Source organism: Colletes latitarsis, chromosome 6 (assembly GCF_051014445.1).
Source record: "Colletes latitarsis isolate SP2378_abdomen chromosome 6, iyColLati1, whole genome shotgun sequence".
Classification (NCBI taxonomy): domain Eukaryota; kingdom Metazoa; phylum Arthropoda; class Insecta; order Hymenoptera; family Colletidae; genus Colletes; species Colletes latitarsis.
In genome coordinates this window covers 16720363-16732025 of record NC_135139.1, presented here as the reverse complement: position 1 = coordinate 16732025, position 11663 = coordinate 16720363, and the positions used below count along the sequence as shown (strand labels likewise).

At 37.6% G+C, this 11663-nt stretch overlaps 1 protein-coding gene across 1 annotated transcript; it reads right to left on the bottom strand.

Moving 5' to 3' along the window:
• Window positions 1-2942: 2942 nt before the first annotated feature.
• On the bottom strand, window positions 2943-11361 carry LOC143342843 (uncharacterized). Its single transcript, XM_076767129.1, has 5 exons — window positions 10717-11361; window positions 9122-9166; window positions 7623-8274; window positions 4888-4959; window positions 2943-4382 (listed from the first exon to the last, which is right to left on the bottom strand). Exons 1-5 carry the CDS (start codon window positions 11359-11361, stop codon window positions 3100-3102), a joined length of 2697 nt encoding a protein of 898 aa, XP_076623244.1. The 3' UTR covers window positions 2943-3099.
• Window positions 11362-11663: the final 302 nt, after the last annotated feature.

Genomic DNA, 11663 nt, shown 5'->3' with positions numbered 1-11663 from the left:
GAACCCCGCTTCGTTTCCACGCCTAACGTTATAATAACTCGTAAGGAACAAATTGCAACGGATGGAAATTTTTATTCTTTTACTATTATCGAATACCCCTAGAATTATACATTACTATTTGCTACGACGGTGAAATAAAAAATTATTAAACTGTACTATACGACATTGTTTACGGTTGTTATTATCAATTAGTTTCGCGAAACTCAGCGTGTAACAATGATATCTATTCATACTTCGCGTGGCCGCTGGTTTGAGAGTGCTACGATAGACATCTGAGTGGCGCCTCCTATGTGGAAGATCTGAAATCACTGAATGTGATATTATTATATCACAAAGTATTTACGAATATTTTTACTCTACGTATCGAATTAAAATTGCTCGTAAAACTTTTAAAACTACAAATCGAACGAAATCGTGAAATTTATTTATTTCGCAGACTTATGCTTCAAGTCAAGTGTTTTCGAGTAAAGGAAAAGATACCTCTTATTAAAGTATCGATTGATAATGCGAAAACTGCGCATTTACTCGAATATCTAGACGCTACGTAGGTACAGTAGAACGTGGATTATCGCAACAAGTGGAGAGACATTTATCGAACTCAACTCGATAAATCGGTAACAGCGTTCCCTTTCGATTGTTCGAGCGGAACATTCCTATCTAAAATACAAGGATTTCTGATTACATCTTCGTGTAATTAGTATACGGATAATCGGTGTACTATGAACGTCGCTTCTATGGAAAATTCGATGGATTGATTGTGCTTTGAATACCGACCAATGAATCTCGCCCAAACGAATACCGGGTCTCTTTTGACCCATCTTTTATCCGTTACCCATTGGTATTCTAAACTGATATGTTTTGCAATAATGTTTTGCAATAATGAAGAATACAAAAGTTTTGGTGCATCGTTACTCGAAAAATCGTGATGTGTTATTGGATAGTGAATATTTGTTACGAAGAAAAATCTCCACATAGAAAACAGCATTGTTGATCTATAGCCATCTAGTGAGGAACAGGGAAGATACGGCCATAAATCATACTATGATCGACTGCTATCTGTAAGAAATTTAATTGACTTCGTTGTACGAATTTGATTGGTCAGAAAGCGTATGTTTTCTGAACTAATAGCTTTCATTGAGCCTCAGTATTTAATTGGATACAGTTATCGAAGACAATAATTGAATGTAGATAGTACGTACATGAGAAATTGGAAGGACTTCCCGGCAGAAGTAGTCTTTATGATAACGTTATCGTTTGGTTGAATGACATTTGAAGCACTAATACAAACAATGTACTAATCAAGAACTTTTTTTATTTTCAGAAAATATAATACAGAGAAGAAGAAGAACAACGACAAAAATTGCGATTAATCTAAAGTATCGGTAAAACTTGGAGTAAGAAACTCAAAAATGATACAATTCGTTACTTCCTATCCGAAGAATTCATTACGTACGTATCATATTTTACTTCACATATTCTTACTTTAATCATTAATATCATGAGCATATTAAACATACATATTTATTTATTGATAAGGTATACGAGTAGACTTTACACCTTATGAACTTTCGTGGTCCAAATTTACTGTCATACCGATCTAAAAATTGAGAGGTGATTTTAGCGCCCTCTCGAGATAGATGGAATCAAAGTTCCATCGATATATCACGAAATAATTTTATTCGTAGTACATATAAGATATTGAAGTATTAAATTCTTCTAACAGTCTCGAACTTATTATCAACGCGCCATTCTTCGAATTCCTTTCGCTTCGCGAAGGCTGATCAATTTCAACCCCTATCGACAACGGCGCTTCGTTAACGCGCCGAAAGTTTCGCCGGTGAAACGAGAAAGCAAAAGGGCACCGCGTGCACCGAATGGCCCGAAGTACTCGTAGCTGTTCGATAAATAAAAGAGGACGGCGTTCGAGCACGTGGCGCTAACTTTTAAAAGGAAAGTAAGGGGTTGTCTTAACCGACGCGTCTTCGTAGCTGCGGGGGTGAGTCTGGCCGTGCCGGCGAACCGAGGGAGAAAAAGGAAGAAGACGAGTCAGGGCGCTGTTCTAATTAAAATTGTTACAATTTAATAAGCCTCTGAACTATTGGCGCGTCGTAATGGAAAGTCATAAGAAACGCGTGGTACAAAGACGTGGGGTGGCGGAGGTGGAGACAAGACGCGGAACAAGGATCCAAGAACATCGATAAACGTAAGGCGAATGATCGAGCGAAACGGAAAATCCCAGTGAGAAATGTTCGAGAGGAGGACAAGAAAAATCGTCGAGGGTGAGTAACGAGGGATAAGGGTGACGACGATGGAAAGGTGGAGGGGGGTTGCCGGGAAGAGTAAAGGAAAGATCGTGGAAGCGAGAGACTGGAACAGGTAACGGTGCAAGTAGAGTGAGAAAACAGAAAAAAAGGAATGAAGAGTGAAGAGGAGACGAGAATCGAGAACAAAGTGGGGCAGCTTTGAGAAGCGACTGAGAAATCGTCGTTGCAATCTTTAAACTTTTCCACTCAATATGGAACGCACCCTTACTCTTGTCAGTCCACCAATCTCTACATTGTTTACTACGCTGAATTTACAGTCGAGTTTGTTTTTCCAAGGAACTTGGCAAATAATGCGAATTCTCCAGAGAAGAAACGGGACTATTGGTAAATCAGAGATAATAAATAATAGTAATCGTAAAATAAGACGTAGCCAAAATTGGGCAATAATCGACTACACTTTGATGGAAGTAATTATAACTATTAGTCAAGTAATCACCTAGTAAGTAGAAAGACTCCAAATCATTTATACATTACCAAAGGATAGATTTTGTATTTTCGTTTTAAAAAAATTTACAGCTCGTCTTGGTCTCTAAAATGACTCTGTATCGATTGAAACTAATCGAACAATTTTCATGTTCAGGGCACACCGAGATAAAGTAATCGTCAAAAGTATCGTCAACAAATGTTTATTGCGAATGTTTAATTTTACATATCACAAAAAGGACAAAATTGCTTTCATAATAAGTAAAATAAATCGCTAACAAATATTTCGAATCAGTCTAATACAGTGTTATTCGTACGAATGTCGCAGGAAAATCTTAACGGAGCCTCGTGCTTAAGGCACTTTGGGGAACTCGAAGTTGAACACTTTCTTGAAGAACACTCTGACCGGTTCGAGGTCCAAGCCAGCATCGATCGCCTTCTGTCTCATCTCCAGAAAGATCGGCGATTTGTAAATCGTAGCAACGATCTCCTTGAGATCCTCGGACCTGAGCTTCATGATCAAGTTTCTGAAAGCTGGCGAATTCTTCATCTTCACTTCGTACAGTTGCTTGAATTTGTTCAACGGCAATGCATCGATGACGTCGTCGACCATTTTCTTCACTCCACCACGGTTCACGAAAACGTTTTCGAAGAAGGCGAAGTTACCTACCTTGGGTGGCACGTAGTTCTCCATACCGAACAGCTTGTGTATCTTCTGCAGGAAGCCGAAGATGTCCAGGCCAGCGTTATGCAGGTACAATACTAGGTCCTGGTACTCCTTGAGGCCTTCGACAGTGCGCACCAACACATGGAAGTCCTCGCTGTACATGTACGTCATCGCCTTCTGTACTTCGTCGTCGTCCAGGTAGCTGAGAACTATCTTCAGAATCTTCTTTTTGTCGACGAGGGACACGAAATCGTTGATATCCTTGGACAGATCCGAGTCGTACATCGTCACGACGTTCTCAAGATGCGGGAATTCAATGCCCAGAACGGTGAAGATGATGTCCTCGACCAGGGCCACGTCGAGTCCCTTGCTGCTGATCGCTTGACGGAAGTTCAGGTAACGTTGGTTCTGGTACAACGTGTCAATGAATTTCTGATGATTGGGGGATTTCAAGTGCGCCACGAAACCACGGAAGGCCTCGGAGTTTCTCATCTTGTACACGTAGCCATGAATGAAGAGATCGTAGTTTATGTACGATTTGACGTCTTCGAAGTAACCCTTCAATCCACCGGTGATCTTATTGGTCGCCAACAGAATTGGTTGGAACGGAGGAATGCCCACTCGCTTGTTCAGTTTGTTCAGGACGTTGTTTATGTACACACCGTTGTTTTGCAGATAAGTCGTGAACACACGGAACTCAGGAATGTTTTCAACCTCTTGCAGCAGCTGGTGGAAGTCGTCCGACTCGAAATACGCCAGAAGGTCCTGGAACTCGGAGTCCAGGGCTGCGTATTCAACAGTGACGGTCATCACTTTCTTCATGGGGATCATGTCCAGGAAGTACTGGATGTCCTCGTAGAGGGGTCCCTCGCCGAAGGTTGGGAGATAGTGACAGTTGACGGTTGCGAACGCAACCAGCGCTGTCAGCGTCACCAGGCAGAATTTCATCTGAAAGGAATCTTCGTGAACTAAGATTGCAAACGAATCGACAGCCTTGGAGCTATACTTTGAGAAAACTGAGATTCAAACGTAGGACGCTGTGAATTTAAGTAAGTTTTAGAATATTGGCAGTTTTGATAAAAAATAATGTGTGTAGGTCGAAGAAAGGGAGGAAAGGTACCTTTATTAGAAAATTTACGTTTTCATCTTCAATAGCAAAAATCAATACTTAAAAAAATCTCTGACTATAAAGGTGTTGCATATTAGATCTTGAGACATCATATCAGCCAGTAAAAAAAATAAGATTTTGAGAAAAACACGTTTAAAGTAAACTGCTTTGCATATATATTTTTGATGATTTTTAATCAAGGAAAATTAAATGAACAAGTCCCTCAACGAGTTTTCAATATTTGATACCAAAACTCAAACCGGTTTCGAGAGAAATTCTTGAGGCAATGTTAAGCATGAATCAGTCAGTAAGTAATAATTAGAAGTACGAATAAAATAATTTCAAATGTTTATTTAGGAACTTACTGTGGTAGCTTGTACAAATGGTACTGCTGTCGCGCAGAATTGCTCTCGCCGGTTTTATGGACACGATATCGCCTGGAAGACGAAACAGGTGATGTTATTTATTCACCCAATACGAAGATAAGATTTGGCAAGTACACCTGTGCATAGACACTTGAACAGATTGATCAGTAGTTCATCAATGGCTATTATCAATGACCAACAACGTTTTTGAAATTTTAAGAATAAATATCGCAATATTTTTATCTTGAAAACCTTGTCATTCAAATTCTTTGATTACATGTCATTGCCAACAGATAGAATATTAGTAATTTCCAGTTTTGTCCGACTTTTTATCACGTAGGAAACGCAGTTTTGTTCATGATTAAGTTTCTCTGAGTTCGATCAATTACGATGTTGAAGTACCAAATGTTAGGAAGATGCAGTAAACGTAGGCAATAATATATCGACAATATTACAATGCATTTAGAATAATATTCAAATACAAAGCATCGACCGTCGGACTTTAATCTACTTGATACGAGCCACAGTGTCTGGTAAACATTTTCGAATCAGTTTATCAAGCATTTCAATTTTGTTGTTTCCCTCTCTATCGTTGATCGGAGAGCAATTTATTTACTCTTACGTTTGAATGTATAGAAACATCTGTACATCGTAACGTCGTGTATTTCTTACATAATCCCTATTACTATTTTAGCAAGATGAAAATATGAGAAATGCAGAGTTAAATGGAAATATAAAGTGATAAATACAATTGAACCTAACATTGGATAAAGAACTCATAATAATACATATTTACAGTTCAACACTTTTACTACAAACTTTAGGGGGCATTCAAGCATATTAGGTTTGATTTGATAAAGTACACAAATCATTCTTCAACACTGAAAATTTAATGTCAAACAGATTGGTACGATCGGAAAAATGTTGACCATCGGTTTAAAAATCATGATTTTGCGATAAACGCGTTCAAAGGTACCAATTTGTGTGATTCGGCTATCTGTTAGGATATCGAAAATATTTTATCACTTTGTTATTTTGTCGAATTTCAGAGTCACGCATTAGGTATATTTTTTTTTAATTTCATTTTAATTTCATAGCGTTATAGCTGGTAAAAGAACAAGTTCAACATACAGGGTGTTCGACTACGCCTGGAAAAAATTGTAGTGGAAGATTCTAGAGGCCAAAATAGGACGAAAATCAAGAATACCAATTTGTTGATGGAGGTTTCGTTAAAAAGTTATTAACGTTTAAAGTTTCGCCCGTACTGAATTTTTTTCTCGACCCCCTCAACCGAAAATAATTTTTTCGTAAATGATTTAAAACTTTCGAATTTAATGTTTTAATAACTTTTTAACGAAGCCTTAATCAACAAATTGATGTTCTTGATTTTCGTCTTATTTTGGACTCTAGAATCTTCCATTAAAATGTTTCCCAGAGGTGGGAAATAACATTATTTATTTATTTATTATACGGATAAAAACTCGTTAGTGTACAAGAGAAAATATAATATTTTTACAGTCGAGTTAGAGAACAGTGCTTTCAGATAAACAATATATAGTATATACTACAAAAAGAATGCGTAGAACAAAATTAATTTGATATTGAGTCTTATAATTTAATTATAAATTGTAAACCTAATTTTTGAATGTGGAAATTTTAATGTCAAAAAATGATATGACACTCTGAAGATGATTGAAGTACGAGCTTAATTTTATATTTCTCAATTTATAATTCGAATCTTATCAAATATAAGTCAATCGTTATGGAAGTAATGTAAGCCGTTTTGTAATACCTTCATAATATAAAAAATGTTTAATTTTAATCGATTGAAAAATTTTGATAAGTGCTACTTGACATGGTTTTTACTTTTGATGATCGTCGCATTACCTAATTTTTTTCAAGTGAAGTACAATCATGTTCACGTTGTTGATAGTAACAATCCAATTACGACCACTCTATGCATATATTTCATTATTTTATAATTGTCTATTATTTAATTCAATTCTACATACGATATCTTTTTTCTAAAAAGAAGGAAAAATGTAGGTTTATCTACTCGGAAAGTATAACATATTCTTTCTTACACCGTGTGTTTTTTTATTTTTGATGGTATCACCTCTTTATTAAATTTGTAACGTAATCATGGCAAACCAAAAAAACAATATTTTTTAATTCCTATATATCCGAAAAAGGCTCAGTACAAAGAATGTATAATTTTATTTTCACGAATCTACCTAATATTCTTGAATATTTCGAGTAGCCTAGCAGTACAGTGAAACAGATCGAATCATGTTGGATTTAAATCAACGCAATAGGAAAGCCGATGTATTCTCATGTCTGTGAAATGAACGATATTGATTGACGGATTTCAAAAATGCTAAAAAGAATCTATTTATTCAATTTCCATCATAAGAGTTTGAACAAGCATCAGCTGCAAAAGTATCAAGACACAAGTGAGTTTTATTCGATATCGGAGTATCAAAAGTATAACATTTGGTTCCAAATCCCTTAGAAAACTAAGGCTTCTCTATCAGATCTTGTTGTAAACGAAACCCCTCTCTCTATAAAAGATCATTCTCTATTTAAAAAACGCCACAACGTCGATCCTCCGATAACCAATAAAAATTCACTTTCATTTCTCTGATATACAGACTGCAAAATTGCACGCTTATCGCGCAGAGATTTCAATGTTACACTTTTCACAGCAATTAGTCTTCTTCGATAGTCCGTTTAAAAAGCGGCAGGGATCTTGATGCGGAAGAATCTCTCGAGGAATTCCTTGGCGTCTTCAATCCTAATGCCAGCTTTCGTAATTTTGGCCAGGAAACCGTTCCAGTTCGGATCGGCGAGGATGTCGTTGGCGATGTTCTGCATCGAGGGGTCCTGCAGGCGAGCTGCAAATTCGGCGAACAGCTTGGAATGGGCCACCTTGTACGCGAACAGATCCTTCACCTTCTGTTTGGGGTAGATAGCCTCGATTTCGTTGAGGAGGCCGCGGATTCCACCGGTGGTCCTGTAAATCATGAACACGTGGGGTGGTTCGAGGTACGGAAGGCCCAGGAATTTGTTTCCCTTGTTCACTAGCAGGTAGATGTCGAAGCCAGCCCTCTGCATGTAGTTCAGCAAGTCGATGACCTCGGGGATGCGCTCGATGTCCAGAACCAAGGTTCTGAATTCGGTGGAGTGCATGTACTCGATGAACGTCTGGAATTCGGCGTCTTCGGCGAAATACTCAAAAACGATCGACACAATATTGTTCAAGGGCAATATATCCACGAAATCCTGGAGCTCGTCGGCGAGGGCACCCGTCCCTACTCGGGGGACCTTGTACGCCTCCAGCGGGCTGGACATGGCCAGGACGGCCAAAACTGCCAAAGCGAACTTCATCTGCGAACGTGAGTGGTGCTTAGGTCGGGGAACGTGCGTTAGGGGATGACGAAACGCGACTCAAACGTAATTTTCTTGCTTTGATCTGTCTCGCGGTGAATCGAGCCAGTAATAAATATTTAATACTGGAGGAACTGTTTGGAATGCGCGTATCGGTAGTTGAATTATTTAGTCTGAGACGAATGCGTATCTTGCTAGGAAATAATTAGAAAATCGATGTATTTGGAGTGTCAGGCGATCGATATAAATTCTGTTATTTGATTATTTGAAGCGATAAGTATTTTTAATTGACTTTAGAATGCCAGTGATCGTTTCCAAAACGAATTATATTTCCACGTATTTAAAGTTTCATTCCTGGTTTGAGAATAGAAAATTAATTATTTATTCGTGAAATATATATTTCATATTATTTTCAGCTATAGAATCAGCGTTGGGCGAAATCTAATTTGCTTGCATTTGCCACGAGAACTTTTAGAAAATAATTGCGTTATAATTACGTTATTGTTACTTTCTAATTATAACATACTACCTTTGCAGAAGTAATCGTGACAAACGTAATCAGATTATACTATAATTACGTACGATGCACAAGAAATATGCAATATACAAGCAAAATATGTTCATTATAATTTCATAATTTGAATAGCATATAGAGACTCGACTACGAAAAAATGTATTGTTTTCAGAGTTATTTGATTAAATGAGATACTGTGATTATGATTGAAACAAATGGAATGGCCGTGAAATAAGATAACGTGTAATTTGAAATTTAAAATACCGATGTTTCACAAGTGCCTAGACTTGATACGTATACATATACAGGTGTATATTAGCTTTTTTGACTTACCGTGCTGTCCCTGCGATCAAACTCGACTGAATGCTTATCACTGGCCTGTCAGCTGCTTATATACAGTAGATTCTGTTTATGAGGTGTGAAAATCTCCCTCTTAGAGTTGCCTAATTACCCCACCTCATCTTGAAATTGCTCCTCTTATACGATTATCTTCGATAAGTGAAGTTGGATTACAGATTTACCTAAGTAGGAAAAGTTAACAGTTTTTGTATCATATTTTTATTTAGTCGCCAAGATTCTTTGTTAAGAAAATGTAAAGTCCACGATTATATAATTTACTGATAAACGTAATCCCCCAACGCACTTCATATGTCAATCATTTTTCATAATTTCGTTGCTAATGAACTATGGACAGTTCTTGTTTTGAGTGCTTTGAACAATTTCTGCGTTTGACCTTTTGACACAATCCTATAGCTGGATCCCATAGGTCCAGATGGTTATTATTACAGTTTTACTTACCATCAACTTGTCACTTTTTTTATCCTGGTGCGCTTCAAAGTATTTAGTCTCATTTGTTATTAGTGTATTTTTGTTATTAACTACGGCAGATGTGTCTGAGAATCGTTATTTGCATTTAATATCATTTTCCATTTACGAAACATATGTAAATAACTTTAAGTTTGTCGAGGAATGTGTAATGAGCAAAGGATTAGGAACGAATATAAAATAGATACAAAATCTATATAACTCAGAAGATTTTTATAACTGTATTACTTAACCACACGTTGTATTGATTTAATTTTAGAATGGTTGTTCCATTTATAAACGATAAATTGATCGTATCAATATAAGAAATCAACGTTTATAAAATGATATAATAAACTGATTAGATTAAATACGTGAACTTCGGTAGAACAATTCGAATTTGAATGTGTATAGCTCCCGTTTAGGTTGTCAAGAGCTTGAAATTAAGTCGAGACAACCTACGAGGCAGATGTATTGTTCAAAAGTAAGAAGTAGATCTCGGATGATTAATGTCTGGCTTTATCAGTGCCCAAAGAATTACTTGACGCTGTTCATACGAATGTCTAAAATATTTATAGCGTTATTATAATTGACATAATTGTATTTATTGATATATTGCTGTGACAGTTGCAGAGGAAGACATGAGAAAATGACCTCGTGTCATACAGAGATATTAATGAAACTACTTATTGAATATTCTCTGACGCGTAGTTCTCACTGAAATCAGTCAATTATTTTTGTCGCGTTACAAATTAATTCTGGTCTACTGTACGACGGAGCGAAATGGCGGATTCCCGAGATTAGTACATGAAACTTTCAACAACTGGATAGATCTGCCAATGAAATGTCTCCTGAAAACGATTTCGACGTCGACGATACACACCTAAAGTAGATAATTGAATTTCAAAGTAGACAACATTTAAATCTATCAGAATAAGACAATATATGAGAATCCATTCTCTTTTCAAATTAATTATTAGTGAAACTATTACAAACTATTGCAACGATGGGATCGGGGAACATCGATAAACAGATTTCAATAATTTGTGCTTTTATTAGAGAAAATAATCAATGTCACATTATGTTCAGTCATTGGTATCTTTCCGACAGTGTGTTTAAACAACGGAGAGCTTGATGCCAAGGAACTTCTCTAAGAACTCTTTGACGTCTTCCACATTAATCCCAGCCTGATGGGCCTTGGTCAGGAGATCAGTGAAGTTCGGATTGTTGACGATGTAATCGGCGATCCTCTGGGTAGCAGGTGATCTTAGGTGAGCCATGAAGTCGATAAACACCTTAGAATTGGCCATTTTGTACGTGTACAGATCCTTCACTTTCTGCTCGGGGAAGATGGCCTCGATGTCGTCTAAGAAGCCACGAATTCCACCGGTAATCTTGTAGATCCCGAACGTTTGAGGAGCCTGGAGTTTTGGAACACCGATGAACGCGTTTACTTGGTTTACCAAGTAGTAGATGTCCAAACCAGCATTTTGCATATAATTCAGCAAGTTGATTAATTCAGGAAGGCCTTCGACGCCTTTGATCAGGTTCCTGAATTCGTTCGATTGCAAGTAGCCAACCAACTCTTGGAATTCAGCGTCGTCAGAAAGATATTGCAAAACGATCGTCACCATTTTGTTCAAGGGCAATATGTCCGCGAAGTCCTGGATTTCGTCGGCCAGAGCACCCGACCCTACTCGGGGGATCCTGTACGCCTCCAACGGACTGGACACAGCCAGGACGACCAAAACTGCTAAAACGAACTTCATCTGCGAACGTGAGTGGTACTTAAGGTCGTGGAACCGGCGTTAGGGGACGGTGGACGCTATACTCGAACGTAATTTTCTCGCTTTGATCCGTCGCGACGAATCGAAACCAGTAATGAATATTTGATACTCGAGGAAAAGTTCGGGGCGCGTGTTTCGATAGTTGATTTATTCAGGACGAAGGTGAAGCTTGCAGATATCGAAGAGTTTCGGGAATCTGTTTGATTCTTTTTTGGCTACTTGGATTTTACGAGATATTTTCACGTATTTTTATATTCAAAGTAAAAGGATAGTTCCTTTGCGAC